The 17,074-nt window shown below is 43.7% G+C and overlaps 3 protein-coding genes across 4 annotated transcripts; 1 reads left to right on the top strand and 2 right to left on the bottom strand.

The window, feature by feature from the left end:
• Nucleotides 1-345: 345 nt before the first annotated feature.
• On the bottom strand, nucleotides 346-1,371 carry CHOp24 (transmembrane p24 trafficking protein CHOp24). The gene is made up of 3 exons (XM_017174910.3): nucleotides 1,140-1,371; nucleotides 737-1,071; nucleotides 346-669 (listed from the first exon to the last, which is right to left on the bottom strand). Exons 1-3 carry the CDS (start codon nucleotides 1,279-1,281, stop codon nucleotides 520-522), a joined length of 627 nt encoding a protein of 208 aa, XP_017030399.1. The 5' UTR covers nucleotides 1,282-1,371; the 3' UTR covers nucleotides 346-519.
• A 460-nt stretch (nucleotides 1,372-1,831) lies between these two features.
• On the top strand, nucleotides 1,832-7,113 carry rb (adaptor related protein complex 3 subunit ruby). Of its 2 annotated transcripts, XM_017175071.3 has the most exons (3): nucleotides 1,833-3,639; nucleotides 3,704-4,924; nucleotides 4,991-7,113. In XM_017175071.3, exons 1-3 carry the CDS (start codon nucleotides 2,163-2,165, stop codon nucleotides 5,776-5,778), a joined length of 3,486 nt encoding a protein of 1,161 aa, XP_017030560.1. In that variant the 5' UTR covers nucleotides 1,833-2,162; the 3' UTR covers nucleotides 5,779-7,113. The 2 variants fall into 2 exon arrangements, with proteins under 2 accessions (XP_017030559.1, XP_017030560.1); XM_017175070.3 differs by having other exon boundaries at nucleotides 1,832-3,639; nucleotides 3,704-7,113.
• A 2,197-nt stretch (nucleotides 7,114-9,310) lies between these two features.
• On the bottom strand, nucleotides 9,311-11,885 carry LOC108080385 (uncharacterized protein CG3556). Its single transcript, XM_017175108.3, has 6 exons — nucleotides 11,759-11,885; nucleotides 10,219-11,660; nucleotides 9,958-10,153; nucleotides 9,814-9,891; nucleotides 9,665-9,747; nucleotides 9,311-9,591 (listed from the first exon to the last, which is right to left on the bottom strand). The coding sequence occupies exons 2-6, from the start codon at nucleotides 11,645-11,647 to the stop codon at nucleotides 9,530-9,532; spliced, it is 1,848 nt and encodes a 615-aa protein (XP_017030597.1). The 5' UTR covers nucleotides 11,648-11,660; nucleotides 11,759-11,885; the 3' UTR covers nucleotides 9,311-9,529.
• Between the last annotated feature and the right edge of the window lie 5,189 nt (nucleotides 11,886-17,074).

The raw sequence follows: 17,074 nt of genomic DNA, 5'->3' as shown, positions 1-17,074 counted from the left end.
TTTAAAATTTTAATATTTAAAAAATTTTATTAAATTTATTGATAAATAAGCAGGAAAGCTTAATACAATTAATTTTTTATATAGGGTTTTAAATATTTATTTTTGCAGAATACATTTTTTATTATATTTCTTTTTGTAGACAAAAAATAATAACATTTTTCTTATCAGGTGCCACACACACACACACTCACCTAGATGTATTTATTGTTATTAATAACGTAAAAGATATGAAAATGCTTTACCCCCCCTTTGAAATTATAACATTTTTTTCATATTTAAATTAAAATTAAATTTAATTAAATATCCCAAAACCAAATTACAACTCAATTTAAAACATTTCCCACCTTTAGTTACTTTTTACAAGGTATTTTATTTTAATTACAAAAGGATTTTCATCGTTTAAATTAATCTGAGACTTCACGCACACACACACACACACACCTTTACCCCTCTCAGCGTGTGTGTGTCTCTCTCCTCTCCTCACTTCTTTTATCTAAACCTCCAGGCTTCCTCCAGGTTTTAAACGACGCGCTTGACCTCGAAGAAGCGCTTCAGGTAGTAAACCTGGCCAACTGTCATGAGGACCAGCACCAGAGCCTCGAACGTGGACCACAGGACGACGCGGGAGTTGGTGCTCTCGTTCACCGAGCGATGGATCTTGTCGCGCACCTGGAAGAGTGGGAGGTAGGGGGATTAGGGAACCCAATCTACACATGTCCATGTGGCAACTACTCACATGCATGTACTCCTGCTCGTGCTTGACGCTGGTCAGGGTGCCGGACAGCTCGCGAATCATATCCTCCAGCTTGGTGTGACCCACCTCCTCCTCGCCGGGCGCTCCGGGCGCACGCTGCGGTGCCTCGCCCACATCAATGGAGAACATGACCAGCTTGGGGGTCATGCTGCTGCGCTCGTTGTTGAAACAGACGGTGTAGGTACCCTTGGCCGGGGCCACGAAGGTGTACTTGCCGGAGGACTCCTTTTCGCTCTCGTGCATCACATGGTTGTCGGGGCCGGTGATTTTGATGTCCACGTCCAGAAAGCCGCCGTCAATTACCTCGAAGGTGACGCCTGTCAATAAAGCCGGGCTACGTCAGTGGAAACCCTCTTGTTAATCCCCTCAATTGCCATTTGCTCACCGAACTTGGTGCCGCCTTCGACGTTCTCGAAGAAGCACTCCTCGTTGTGGGCATCCACGCTAACAATGAAGCCGTCGCCGATGCGGCACAGCAGCAGGAGGCTGCCCAGGAACAGCAGTAACTTTGAGAGCATCCCTTCCATCGTGCTTGTGGGTTTTCTGGCCTCAAATTTGATTATTTTGTGAACGGAGGAGCAGCCACGTAGTTGTCGAGTTGTTCGCGAAATGGTGTGACCGTTGTGCTGCGGTATGAGAATATCGCCACAAGCCCGGCAGTAAGCTGGTATTTTTCCCTGAAGTCCCAGCTGATCTTACTTATTTAACCAAACTGTCCTACAAATTGCTTTGAAAATTAAAAATATTTTAAATACAAATAAAAAATAATTTAAATTTAAGTTAAAAATGTATATTTAATATTTTTTAAAAGCATTATTTTACTGAACAAACAAAGTATTTATTTGAAAAGCTAACAAAGCCAGCTTAAGACACATCAATTATTGTTGGAAATCAAGCAAATATATATAAAATATACCATTTAAATTAATTAAATTCAAATTTTGTTTAAATTTAAAATAAAATTAATCTGTAATCTATATATTTGGTACCGTTTTAGGTACAAGTTCACCCACCGTACCTAATGCCCGACCGTATAACAGTTAGAAAGCTTAGTGTGGCCACATATTGGGTTATTTTGTTATAACGGTCAAGCCGCGGTCACACTCGGTGAATTTTTTTGCAAAACTTTTGTTTCTTTTTCCCTCAAAAGAAATTCGTGGCAAGCTGAGTGTTCCCGGCCCTTCCACGCTGAGATTAAGGACTCCAGGCAGCAGGCAGCCAGCAGCGGATTGCAGGTTTCAAGGGGGACGACGCCACCGTGTGCCAGCTCAGTGTCCAGGTTCTTGCACGCCCACGCAGGCCAAGGAAGAGGAAGACATAGCAGCAGCAGCAGCAGCAGGAGGAGGAGGAGTAGAAGGAGAAGCAGAGGAGCAGCAGGTCAAGTGGGGAAAGTGGGAGAGTTGTAAAGATGCAGCAGAACGCGGCCAGCAACCCCTTCGCCATGTCCTCCTACGTGGAGCGGCCGCAGATGGGCCTGGATGTGGAGTTTGGCGCAGATCCAGCCAGCGGTGCAGCCTTCTTCCAGAGCGACGGACGCAAGCACGATGACCTCAAGCAGATGCTGGACAGCAACAAGGATGGCCTCAAGCTGGAGGCCATGAAGCGCATCATTGGGATGATTGCCCGCGGACGCGATGCCAGCGATCTGTTTCCCGCCGTGGTCAAGAACGTGGTGTCCAAGAATATCGAGGTGAAGAAGCTGGTGTATGTGTACCTGGTGCGCTATGCCGAGGAGCAGCAGGATTTGGCCCTGCTCTCCATCTCCACGTTCCAGCGTGCGCTCAAGGATCCCAATCAATTGATCCGGGCCTCGGCACTGCGTGTCCTCTCCTCCATCCGGGTAAGCATGATTGTGCCCATCGTGATGCTGGCCATACGGGACAGTGCCGCCGATCTGAGTCCCTATGTGCGCAAGACGGCGGCACATGCCATCCCGAAGCTGTACTCCCTGGACGCGGAGCAGAAGGATGAGCTGGTGATGGTGATTGAGAAGCTGCTGTCGGATCGCACCACTCTGGTGGTGGGCTCGGCCGTGATGGCCTTCGATGAGGTCTGCCCGGAGCGGGTGGATTTGATACACAAGAACTACCGGAAGCTGTGCAACCTCCTGGTGGATGTGGACGAGTGGGGCCAGGTGATAATCATCAATATGCTCACCCGCTATGCGCGCACCCAATTTGTGGATCCCAATGCGGATGATGACCTGGCGGATGGCGTTCTCAGCGATGGCCCCACCAATCAGCGTTTTTACGACGAATCCTCCACGGCCTCCAACAGCGATGAGGCCACCAGCGAGGAGGATGAGGAGGCTAAGAACAAGTCGAGAACAAACCATGGTGGAGGTGGAGCCAACAACGGAGGCAGTGGAACTCCCAGTTCCCCGGCCAGCAGCTACCACATCGATGTGGATCATCGCCTGTTGTTGCGGCAAACGAAGCCTCTGCTGCAATCCCGCAACGCCTCCGTGGTGATGGCCGTGGCCCAGCTGTACCATCATGTGGCGCCCAAAAACGAGGTGCAGCTGATAGCCAAGGCCCTCATCCGGCTGCTGCGCTCGCACAAGGAGGTGCAGAGCGTGGTGCTCAACTGCATTGCCTCGATGTCCACCAAACGGAAGGGGATCTTTGAGCCGCATCTCAAGTCCTTTTTTGTGCGGACCAGCGATCCGACGCACCTGAAGCTCCTCAAGCTGGACATCCTCACCAATCTGGCCTCGGCGGCTAGCATATCTCTGATTCTGCGCGAGTTCCAGACGTACATTTCCAGCAGCGATCGTTCCTTTGTGGCGGCCACCATTCAGGCTATAGGACGCTGTGCCTCCAGCATAAAGGAGGTCACGGAGACCTGTCTCAGCGGGCTGGTGCACCTGCTCTCCAATCATGATGGTAAGAGCTAGTTAAGCCCCTTTCCTCAGCTTAGTTAATCCCCTGACTTTTCCCCCCTTTGCAGAGCACGTGGTGGCCGAGAGCGTGGTGGTGATCAAGCGCCTCCTGCAGACCAAGGCCGCCGAGCACTTTGAGATTATCACCCAAATGGCCAAGTTGATTGATTATATCAATGTACCCGCCGCCCGGGCGGCCATCATTTGGCTTATAGGTGAATACAACGAGAAGGTGCCACTCATAGCACCCGATGTGCTCCGTAAGATGGCCAAATCCTTTGTGGACGAACAGGATGCAGTGAAGCTGCAGGTCCTGAATCTGGGCGTCAAGTTATACCTGACCAATCCCCAGCAGACGTCGCTGCTCTGCCAGTATGTGTTCACGCTGGCCCGCTACGACCCGAACTATGATGTCCGCGATCGTGCCCGCTTCCTGCGCCAGATCATCTTCCCGGCCAGCGGTAGCAACTCGGTGCTGAGCCAGCATGCCCGCCAGGTGTTTCTGGCCAGCAAGCCGGCTCCCAAGCCGGAGAGCAAGTACCGGGATGGTAATAACTTCCAGTTGGGTTCGCTTTCCCACTACCTGAACATGCCGGCTTCGGGTTACAAGGAACTGCCAGCCTTTCCGGTTATTCCACCGGACTCTAGCGTGCGGAATATTCCTGGTTTCATGCAGGAAAAGCTGCCTGGCGAGGAATCACCCACCTCGAAGGCGGCCACGGGCATGGGAGGTAGTGGAAAGGTCAAGGATTCCAATCGCGAAAAGGGCTTCCTCTCCGAGTCCGAGGACAAGTCATCGGCGTACTCCGAATCTGGCAGCAGCAGCAGCAGCGGCACCAGCGACAGTGAGTCGGATAGCGAGGACAGCGGCAGCAGCAATGCAGAGGAGGAGGGGGAGAAGGAGCAGGAGGAGAAACAAGCAAAGGCACCTGCTAAAGTGGAGGATCAGCTCATTGATGCCACAGTGAAGGAGACGGAGAAGGAGAAGGAGACGGAAGCCACTGCCTTGCCCAACAATAATAGCAACAGCAAGGCGTCGCCGGCAGCAGGTTCTTCCGGCTCCTCCGACTCGGGTGATTCCTCATCCTACAGCGGCAGTAGCAGCAGCGATAGCGAAGACTCTGCCGCAGAGGAAGCTCAAACCAAGGAGCAAAAGAAGAAGAACCAGGAAAACCCACAAAAGGAGGGTTCTGCCTCCAAGAGCAATCTGGATTTGCTCCTGGATCTAGATGACATTCCGCCCATAGGACCTGTGATGACGCCCTCGCTAGGAGGATTCCTGACGCCCGGTAAGCATCCAAAACACCTCATCAAACCCTTCCTTTTGAAGCTCATTAGGCTCTCCTCCCCCACAGGCACCCCACTTGTAGCTGGCCAGGCTGCTCCTCTCCAGCCCCAGCATGCTCGCAATCGCTTGGAACTGGTGGGACCCTCGCACATCGAATTCAAGCACAAGGAGCTGCTCAACAAGGTGAGCGGCCATGGCCTCCATTTGGGCTATCGCTTCACCCGCTCGCCGCATCTCTACTCCTCCAGCATGTGCTCCATTGAGCTGCAATTCCAGAATCGTGGCGATAAGGAGATCACGGGCATACACTTGGGACAGACCACCCTCCCAGCGGGCATGCATCTCAATGAGTTTCCTCCAGTCACCGTTTTGCAGGCTCAGCAAACGGCCAGCGGTGTTTTGGGACTGGACTTTAATGATTCCACGCATTCCGTTGACCTGGAGCTCGTCTCCAGTGCGGGTAGCTCGAGGTTGCAACTTAAACCGCCTGTAGGAGAGCTAGTGCGCTCTGTCCAGATTGGCGAGAGCTGTCATCGCGAGGAGCGGGCCAAGTTGAGGGGCATGAACGAGCACCAGTGCGAGTTGCGCGGCTTGAGGCGCGACCTTATCGATGTGTCCGCCCTGCGCCAGAAGGTCTTCGAGTGCATCAATGTGGCGCATACCCACAGCTCCGCCAATGGCCAGTTGCATTGCTTTGCCGGGCAGACTTTAAGCTCCAAGAGTTTAGTCCTGCTCACCCTCCACTGGCAGACGGAGGAGGCCCTCACGCTGCTGGTCAACTGCGAGAAGATGGTCATTGGTTCCATGGTGCTGAACGAGCTGAGGAATGCCCTGCAGCTGAGCTTTGCCATGTGAGCGATGCGCTAAAAGGAGCGAGAGGGCACTACGTAAACCTTCATATTTTTAGCCACACTTTATACTGTAAGGGGTGGAGCGGGAGCAAAGGTAATCTCTGGCAGATCAGGGGAATCCCTGGGATACCCTGCGTACATTTTTAACTCAACAAACAAGGTGCAATCTTTCAAAGCAAATAGGAAAATACCTTCTTTTTTTTTGGCAATATTTGAATTCAATTCATTTGCAAAACAAAATAAGAAAATTCCTGAAACAAGTTAAAAACTAAAAACAGGATTTAATATTTTTCTAGCTTTTTTTAAATTTAAATTTTTAAATTTTACACCCAAACAGAATTCAATTTTTAACTTGGCGTTTTTCTAGGGTTTTTTAAATTGTTTAATAATTATAATACAAATTCTCCATTTTAAAAATTTTAATTTTTAAATTTTAAACTAAAAACTGGATCTTAATACTAAATTTTTTATGCTTTGGAATTTTTATAATATTTTTAAAATCTATATTTTTAAATTCTTTAATTTAACATTCTTTTAATTTAACATTTTGAAATTCACTTTTTAATTTAAAAGTTTAAAATTTTAAATTTTAATAAAAAAAACCTAGATTTAAATTAAAATTAAATTTTAATTTTAAAATTTTAAACTTTTTAAATTGAAATTAAATTAAAATTTTTTAAATTTCAAACTCAAAACAGGATTAAATATTGAATTAGATTTTATGCTCTTGGATTTTTCTAGTTTTTCTTTTTTTTTATTTAAATTTTAAACTCAAAACAAAATTTTTAAATTTTTAAAATAATATTTAATAATTTAGCAATATTTATATATTTTTTTAAATCCCCCAGAGATTATTTTTGCCACCCCATGGACCCTGCTGCATCCATGATTCTAAGGCTTTTACTATTCCTATATACACAAAAAACCATAAAAAACAAAACACCAAACCAGAAATCTCTTAATGATTCCATGCAAAACTGTTGCCAATCCAATCCCAGCCAGCCTCCACATCGATCAATCCTTCCTAGTTAGCTATATGCGTGCGTGTCAGTGTGTTTGGGTAATCGAAACGTATTTGTAAAGTGTTTGATGTTGTAAATCTGTTGCCTTCGTGTGCTCTATGCGGCCTTCTTCAAATCGTAGCAAAGACAAACGAATATCGAATCTATATATATATATATATATTATACTATATTCATACAAGACAAGAACGTAATAATAATAATGATGAATATGAACAAAAATACCGAAAATGTTAATGCATTCTCAAAAGGGAAGAAGTGAAGAAGATCCTTGATTTGAGTTGACACTGAAAATAAAGCTTACATTTTAAAGAAAACGCATTTATGTTTCACTCATTTCGCAGGAAAAGGCCAGGAAATCACTTTTGAGACTGGTAAAAATTCTCTGGGAGCTTCTAGAATAATTTTAAGCATCTGAAACTTTGGGAATTAAATTTAAACAAATTTGATTTTTTTTTTATGTTGTTTGAAGTTTGTTGATTAATTTGTTAAATTTCATGTAGGGTTTTTTTTTGTTGTTCTTCTTCATAATATAACTCCAATACCGTTTTGACGAAATGCTAAAGGGCCCCTATGAAGGCCGCGTCTTTGAAACAGATCGCCAGGTATTTTCTGGATGTTTCAATCTGCTCGAGTAGCTCACCAGTAGGTGGGTTGATAAGCACCGCCTGCTCTAAGTAAGACATTGGAGATATTGACCAATTTCTCGGTGTTGAGCTCCTGCTTGTGTAGTAAATAAGTAAAAAAGACTTTATTTTTGTGTAATTTTTCAATTATTTTGATGTTTATTCACGCTTTTGTTCTTCTTACTTTCTCCACTCACCGAAAACTGAATATAAGAAGTCCAGCAACAGCAACAGGTGTTTTGTATATTTTTTAAAATTTTCTCTGACCCTGAATAGTATTTATTTATGTTTTTTACAGGATTTCTACACTATTGTTGCTGTTGCCTTAAATTTGGGGACATTTAAATTAAATGAATAGAAAGGGTTACATGAAACATACAAAACTCATTCTCAAATCCCAAGCTGCTCTCTCTGTGGGTAGGTGTTGGTGTAGTTGTTGGTGCAGGTGTTGGTGTAGGTGTGTGTGTTGGTGTGCTTTCTATAATCTTTGGGTTTTCTGCACAATTTAAAAAGCTCAATTTTTTTTGGTTTATGCTTATCATATAAACGAGTTAGTTTAGATCGCTAGGTTAGTTAATTGGTTTAGTTTTAGTTTTGGATTCGCTGCTGCTGCACTCTGGCTTGGCTTTGATTCAAGTTAGTTAGTTAGTAGTTGTAGTTAAAGTGGGTTAGGCTAGGCTTTAATTAAGATATCAACTGCTGGAAATATTGGGGGCGGGGGCGGTACATACATATAGGTGATAAAACGGGGGGTGAGATGGCGTGAGATGTGTGTAGTAGAGGGACTACAAGGCGGATGAGTAATAATTTTTCGTAGGCATTTTTTTGTAGATAGCATGTATGTTTTGTATATGTATGTATATGACTTATGTATGGTAAATGGTAAATGGTATATGGTATATGGTATATGGGTTCGTGAATAGTTTTGACATAGGCATAGAGATTTCTTGTATATAAGTAGTGTCTTGGGGGTAGTATCATCGTTCTCTCCTACTGCTCCTCCTGTATATACTCTTTATATAATATATGCCTTTCTTCCTTCGCTTAACTTCATATAAAACTAGTTGTTTTTTTATGTTTATATTCTTTTTTTTTAGTTTTTCTTCTTTTTTTTTTTTTTAAATGTATATCGATTTATGCAGTATGTGTGTATGTCTAAGGATGATTTTCAATCACTTATTGTTACGTACGGTGTTTGGTATAACATGCTTCGCTTGGACTAGCTAGCTCGATGGCCTTCTACCTCATCCTTCTGCACTCCTCCATTTGTCTACCCTTCTGTTTTCCTTCTTCTAATCCTTCAAATCCTTCTCATCGAATCTCTTACTTCAATAACATATAAAGCATTTGGTTTTTGGTTTTTAGTTTTGTGTTTTTTTTTTTTTCGTTTATCGCTTAACGATTCGCCCGTTTCAGCAATCGATAACTGTCGATAGCTTGACGATAGGCGGCGAAGCGTTGCATTGAGCGGAGCGGAAATGGGGCCTAAAACGGACGGATTGGTGCCGTTAGTTAGTCCAACGGTCTACCATTCGATGCCTGCTGTTGTTAGTGTTTTAGTTTAAGTTTTAGTTTCTCACCTTCTCCTTCTCCCTCTTTTTCTTTTGCTCTTCGGTTTTTTTTTTTGGTTTTGTTATCGTTTAGTTATCGTTATGCTTTAAGTATTAGCCTGAGGTGCTCCGAATCGAGATCAGTTGTGAGTTCTAGAGCAACTAACCTAGTTATATATCCTTTTCTTTCTGTTTCTTTTTCCTTTGTGTTTTGTGTCTGTGTGTACATCTTTTTCTTTCCTCTTTTCTTTTTTTTATTTTTATTTTTTTGATTACTTTGTTATTATGCTGTTATATATGCAATATATATATAGCTCTGGGCACACTGTTATTCACCGTTATTTGCTTCTGTGCCTTGCCTGATGCGTGTTTGTGTGTGTCAGTGTGTGAGTTTGTGTGGCCATATATCCTTTTTTTTTTGTTTTAGAAATAGTCCAGTAGCACCGGGTATTATTCGTTATCTCTTTTCTTTTTGTTTGTTTCTTTCTTTTTGCTTTCTGCTTCTAGTTGGACTTTGCTTAGTGATTTAAACTGCAGCTCCGTCTAAGGCCGCGTGCTTAGAGCTTCTTGTACCAGTACAGATAGTGCTCGCCATCCTCGACCATTAGCTCGTCCACACCTAAATATAACATTTTTATAAATTTTAAAAACATCCTACGAGAAGAGCCTTCTTTGGGCTAAGGTGGACTTACCAACAGGCGCAATAAGCTGATTCCCGGGCGTGTTATTGGGATCGGGCAGCTCCGGCAGCCGATAGAGTAGCCAGTAGTGATACCTAACCAAGTGATTACTCCATTATTAACCAGGTTTAAGTTTAGGAAATTCTCCAAGAACTACTCACCCTCGCGGCTCCTCCTTCTTGCCATACAAAGTGTGGACATAGTGGCCATTGGGCCATTCCCGAGCCTCGAAGATGAATCTATTAAGGAAAAGCCAAGTCCAGTTAGTTTTTGGAAGGTAAAGGAGATTTCTTTTGTAGACCCACCTGGGATCCATTTCGGCCGCCTGGGTCATGGCCTTGAAAAAGCTGGTGTTCTTGGGCGAGACGAGGGACAGGGAGAAGGCCTCGGTGACATTAGAGCCCACCCAGAGTGTGTACGTGTAGGAGATGTTCTTGGCATCCGATTCCTCGGCAGAGGAGCTCAAACCGAAGGGCACTGCCAGCTTGGGTTCACCATTCTCTGTCAGAAAAAAAAATATTTAAAAAATATATATGTTAAATGTTAAAATAAAGTCAGAAACTCACCCGTGGGATCACTGCTCTCTCGTATCACATGGTCGCATTGCAGCGCCCTTACTGCACCCAATCCCTTCCAGCCCAAAGCCAGGATAATATCTGCCGTCAGGCCCACTCCTATATCCGGCTCCTGGCCATCCTGCAGCGGCTCCTCGCTCCAGCCGCCGTCTGCCCGCTGCCGGCTTAGGATATACCGCGAGGCGGCAGTGCGATTCCAATGGCCAGCAGGGTCATATTCCAGATCCTGCAGAGCCTGCATGGCCAAAGCCGTGCTGCGCAGTGAACCAAAGCTACCGCGCTGATCCTGCAGGCTGGCCAAGCCTCGGGCCGGCCGACGAACAAAGTGCTGCAAATGCCGGTGGCGGTGATCGGTGACAATGCAGCGCAGCGCCAGGATAACCATCGCAATGGCATCCACACTCTGATCCGTCACACCGCTGGCAATGTCCAGGAGTCGCCGGATTTGACGCTTCCTCACATGCGCCGCCGAGCTACAGGCCGAGAGCGTGGTCAGCGCAAACTCAATGTCCTGGGCCGGTTCGTGATGCTGCAGTGTGGCCACCAGATCGTGGCCATGGAAGTGCTTCGGGTCCTTGCACAGCGAACCCAAGGCCAGGACATAGCGGGCCAGCTTGTCCAGATCCAGGGGCTTGGGCAGCGTATGATGGCGATCCAGCATGGCCAGTATTTCGATTTCCATCTCCTTCACCGACAGCGTATCCTCCAGCTCCTGGATCACCTGCACATGCCCATCGACACTGTCGTTGGGATCCCTGCCGCCGGACAGCTCCTTGGCCAGGATAACCACATGGGTGTCATTGCCCCAGCCATAGTCCGAGGCTCGTTTCTCCTTCAGCCAGTCGAGGGCTCGCAGGATTGCCTCCTGTTCGCCTTTAGTTGGCGGTGCCTGGCCAATGGTCTGATGCTCTGGCGGCGTGCTGCCATTGATGGCCGTGGGCGTGGCCAGGACCAGGCCATCCTGGTTGTCAGCCCCGGCTCCTGCCAATACAGCTGTGCTGGAGATGGGATTGCTGCTGCTGTTGCTCAAAGAGCTGGAGCTGGAGCTGGATTGGCTCATGTTGCTGCTGCTGCTTGTGATCTGCTCATCGCTGGCCTCGTTGTTGTAGGATGTCCCTAGGCTGCCTAGGTTATTAGGTTGGCTGCTTCCATTACTGTTGCTGCTAATGCTGCTCCCCTGGGAGCTGCTGGGGTTGTCGTAGTCGCCCAGCGGCTTCTCCGGCACCGAGGACATAGTGCTGTCGGTAATGGGCGCCGCTGCCGATGACGAGGACGAGGGCAGCGCCGCCAGCGTCACATTCTCGGCCGGAGGCAAGGAGGAGGAGGATCGATCTGCTCCAGAAATGTCTGAGCCAAAGAAGAACAAAAGAAGCAGCAGGAAAAGCGACGGAGGCGATGGCAGCGATGACAGCGACAACATCCTGGCCGGAGTTCTGGAATAAAAAAAGGTAAGGGTTTTAATTTAATCGAAAATATTGATTTGATATGGTAATAGTTATCGGAGTTAGAGGAACCTTTAAAGACTGGTCACCTTTTATAAGAAAACTGATGTAGGGGTAAGTATTGTATTCAATGTATAATGATTAATATCAAGTAAAGACTGTTAACTTGAATTTAAAAGAATACTTTGATCGATTTATAATCGATTTGACATGCAATTTTTATCGGCTTACTGAGTCCTTGTTGCGTGGTTGCGCAGGATGCAAAGGATGAGCACGCAAGGAGGAGACATTTTACAAGAGGCGTTGCCTTGAACTGAATTTGCGGCTCAGCTTGGCTCAGCTCAGCTCACGTCATGCAACTTATCGATAATTGCGATCGATATGCGACAAGCGCCGACAACAGAACATCCTGCGTCCAACCCCCACAAAGGTCCTTAAAAGCCACCCCACCCACTCGACGACAGCCGCCACACTTAGTCATCAAATCAAATAAATGCAACAGCAACAAAGATTCCGTGTCCGTGTCCGTGTCCTGCTGTTGCTGTTGCTTTAGTGTTGGGGTAGTTCCTGCGGACGGCTGGAGGGTGGGGGCGTGGCAGGACCCGTTCAATTGCCTTTGACAATATGGACTTCATTGCGGGGACACAACACAAACAACACACACTCGTCCGGGGGGGAACTTACATAATAATAATACGGGCGACAACAAAGCTCCAGCTGCCGCAAAAGGATATCGTCCTGGAGAGTCGCTCTCTCTATATATCACTATTTTTAATATATATATATCACTATATATAAACGCCGATGTGCGTAAGCTTTTCGCTGTGTCTTTGTTCGATTTTGCAAGCAATTAATTTCGTTTTGAGTTTCAGGACACACACACACAAAACCGGATGTCCTGGACTTGATTTCTGGCAAATCCTTTGCTTTTTGGCCAGCTTTTTTTAAGGAGCTAAACTGTGCAAACTTTGTGTGGTTTTTTATCCTTTTTTTCTTATTTTTTTTGGGTAATTTTTGCGACGGCGACGACGAGGACGACGACGGTCGAAACGGGGAAAACGTGACTGGGCTCGGGGAGTTGCCACTGCTTAGGGAACAGGTGAGGCCCAGGATATGTGCGACGGCTGGCAACGCTCTGAATTGGATTTTGTATTCGGTTTGCGGCTTGGCTAGGAGAAAATGTTCGATTGCTACGTCAGATGGCGATTTTGTGCTGCCAAAAACAGGTTTGTTATGTGTTTGAATTTTGAGCGGGATTTGCTGATTTTAGAGAATTAAAATAAATAAAATTAAATACAATTAAATAAAATTAAATAAAATTAAATAACATAAAATTAAATAATATTAAATTAAATTTAATTTAATTTAATATTTTTAAATTTAAAGTAAAATGTAATACAGGTAAATAAAATTATTTAAAATTAAATAAAGTTAAATACAATTAAAAAAAAATTGAATTAAAATTTTAAATAATATATATATTAAGCAAAAATATTAAGCAACAACTTATAAAGAAATGGAAATACCCAAAAACATTTGATTTTGCCTTGTTTTAAATTTCTTAAAAATATAAATATATGTATGTATATATATTTATACAAATATACATATGTATATCTTATTATTTATATATATTTATATATGTATATATCTGTTTCTGCCCTGGGATTGAGGGTGACATGTTGTCCATCTGATGGTGAGGTAGCCAGCCAGCCAGTGAGAGCGATTCCCCCTGGCCTAGCTGGAAAATATGTAATCCGATATAGTTATGTTTCGGCCGCAAAAGCCGACAATCACAAATGCCGACGACCGACGACCGCCAACTGGTCGCCGCTCCAGCTCTCCTCTGTTATCCTGATTCCTGATTCCTGATCCGACTCCGACTCCGACTCCCGATGATTGCCTATCGTTTTCGCGAGCAATTAAAAGAACAAGCATCCGTATCGGTTACCTTTTCAGCTCAAATGAAACCTATATGGGGAATTCGAAGCTGAATTTGGATTTGAATTGGGAGGTGGAGGATGAGGAGGTGGAGGAGGAGGAGGAACAGGAGGAGCAGGAGCAGCGGCAGCGAACAAAGGAAGGAAGTCCGCGAGTCCTGCGACGAACCCATTGTGCAGTTATGACAGGCGTCCCCCTTGTTGTGCCTGCCCAGATTTCTGTCAGGACACAGGGTCGAGGAAAAAGGTTAGCACAGCGGTGATAAATTTTACCTAAAAACCTGAGATTTTAGGCAATGCAAGAGAAGAGTTTAAAGGGGAACTTTCTTTTTCTTTCTTTTAAATTTTATTTACAAATTAAAAATAATATTTTAATTTATATTTTTAAATATTTAGGACAGGATTTCCTTATATTTTCTTATATATTTTATTTAGAAATTAAAATAAATATATTTTAAGGAGCCAGAAGATAGTGAAGTTTCTTTTTAAATATTTTTAAATATTTTAAAATATTTTATAGTATATAAATATAGTATATAAATTATATATAGTATATAATATATAGTAAACATTGATTTTTCTCCTTGGGTGTGTGCTCCATTCTGAAGTCGGCCACTTCAAAGCCGCGGGCCCAGAGCTTTTGTCAAATTATTCGGACGGCTGACGGTCTGCTCGTCTCTACTTACTCCTCACTCCCTAATCCACACTCCCTATACCCTATAACCCACTCCTTCCCCTCCTTACTCCTTTTTCCCTTAACCTAACCCGCATACCCTAAAACCCAAAAACTTCGGCGGGATCCCCTGGCGAGCGGGCGGGCGACTTTCTGAATGAGCGACAGCTGGCGCAACACCTTCCGCCGATGCCCTTTCGTAGGTAGAGGAGGAGCAGGAGTAGGATCAGTAGGTCGCTGCCTCGTCCCACGCACAATTGGCTCTTAGTTCTGTAATCCCTAGACAACTCTTTCGTGTTTTTTCCCAACTATCTAAAAGCGGCAATCGCAGGCTACTTAGCTTCTCGGCTTAGTTTTAATCGCCAAATGGAAGATGCCAAAACCTAAATGTTCGATTCGGGATTGTTTCCTTAACAATTGTCTGTTTCCGCCGCCGCCGCAGGACTCAAGGAGGCTGCACCTTCCAGCGTTTGCTTATCAAGGTCCTGGGATCTCTCCACCAAAAAAAGAAAAAATAAAAGGAAATTAAGGATTCAAAAGCAAGGCGAGGGAGGGATCCCTGCGCAATATTTGGCAACCCAATTACTTTGTTTGCTTAGCCGACAAATTGTTTATTCAAGAGGATCCTGCAATCCAGCGATCCTTTGCCCCCGAAACAATAGACCCATACAGCCTTGAGCTATTATCCTTCGAACTTTACGTTTTTGCGCAATCGAAACAATTGTTGTTTTCCAGGGGCGCACATCTAGATCGCGATGGGAATGGAAATGTAAAAGGAAAAGCGGCAGTTGTAATTGCAATTGAACCGAAATAGACAGTAGGATAAATAGGCGCTGATAAAAAAAAAAGAAAAAGAGGAGAGCCTGGTAACCGGGAGGGAATCTGCAATGGAAAAACCCAACAAAAATAAAGGAATATACACGCTTCATTTGAATGGATTACACCCTGCGCGGCTTGCCTCTGATATATTATATATGTTTTTTCTATTGTTTTGTTTGCTTAAATAATCTTATATGAAAGTGGATGTATATAGGGTTTATATAGAAGGGTGCTATTTCAAAATTAGTCAAGGGTTTTCGATTATTTTTCATGTCTAAAAGGTTCCTGTTCCTTTTTACTTTTCTTGAACTGTTGAGAAATTTGTATAGAACAAGTTTTAGTCTCTTTCCATTATTATTATTATTTTTAATATTTTCAAAATAATATTAATAGTATTATATATATGGTAAGGGTATTATAACTTTTTATAGAATATTTTAGTTTACTAAATTTGCTCTTAAACTGTAATATTTCTTTATGGGAAATAAATTCCTTTAAAATTATCAAAAATTGTTGTTTCCTGAACTAGTTAGAAATTTGTAAAAAAAGAGTTTTAGCCTTTTTCTTTTTAATCTACATTTTTTATATAAATAAAAAGATTATTATTATTTATTATAGTTTATAATAGTTTACTAAAGTTCTTTAAAATTAAAAATTCCTTTATTTTAAGCACAACTGTTGAATAAAATTGTTTGAATTCTGTTTTAAAAACTCACTCAATTTTATTTTTACCAACTTGTCCAAGTTTAAAAAATGTACATAATAAATATATTAAAAGAAATTTAAAACTTTAACTTTTAAGTTTATATATTTTACATAATAAATACATTAAAAATAATAAAATTTCTAAATCTTGTTACCAAAAATATGACTCAATTCCTTGTTCGTTTCCTTTATTTTTGATTAAACCCCCCCCAAAAATTGTGGTATTTGCTTTCAATTGTTCGCACTCGCAAGTGAATTTCCCCAGAGAGGCTTGGAAGTGGTTTTCCCTAAAGAATTTGCGTCACCATGACGCTAGCGGAAGCATTTTCCAAGGCTGCTTTTCCACCTGACGAAAGACGAACGGACGGTGGGGGAAATCTCATTAAATGAAATCCGATGATTCCGCCGATTCCACATCCAGCTGACCCATCAATAGACCACTGCATCAACTTTATTTACGTGCCAGGAGGAGATAGAAAGAGGTAGCAAGAGAAAGAGAGAGAGACAGTCAGAGAGAGGAGGGGGTAAAGTGGAAAAGTTCAAAGGGAAAACTGGTGGAAAGCCAGGCGACCGTTTCTTATATTTCAACTTCTTTTTCTACGTATTTTTTTTTGGCAGGATAAAACCCGGACACGAACATGGACACGGACACGGTCATGGATATGGCTATGGCTAGGTGGGTAGGTGGCCAGGACCAGAAGGGGCAGAAGGCCTTTTTTGGGTTGTCATAGCAACGCAGCTAACGCGTCACTTTACGTGTCGAATCCGGGTGTTGGCAGCCATATTTGCTCTTATAGCGCTTTACTTTGCCTCGCTTTTTGCCATCGAAACGGAAGAACCCTCCCCTGTACTATATACCCCATGAACATATATATATATATATAAATATATATAGGTATATATGTATAGGTACAGCAACCCCCTACATGTACCGTGTACATCCTGGCTGGGCGTTTTGTGTCTGTGTCTCCTGGGGTGGTGGCTAAGGACCTCCCCCTTGACTGCTCCGGCTGTCCTCTGACTCATTTGGCCACGGATGAGGAGGCCATGGAGGTCCAGGAATTTGACACACTGGGGGAAAAGGAGTAGGGATATCCAAATGTGATTCAGGATATCTGAGTTAGTGCTAAATAGTTACATTTTCAACGATTTTTTTAATGTTTTTAGGAGTTTTCTAGAGTTTCTAATAGTTTTCTTTGATTTTTCATGACTTTTCATTGATTTAAATGTTTGTTATCGATGTATTTTTTATAGAGTTTTATATATTT

This window comes from Drosophila kikkawai, chromosome X, assembly GCF_030179895.1.
Source record: "Drosophila kikkawai strain 14028-0561.14 chromosome X, DkikHiC1v2, whole genome shotgun sequence".
Lineage (NCBI taxonomy): Eukaryota > Metazoa > Arthropoda > Insecta > Diptera > Drosophilidae > Drosophila > Drosophila kikkawai.
Note: the sequence above shows the minus strand (reverse complement) of the source record. Positions and strands in the feature narration are given on the sequence as shown.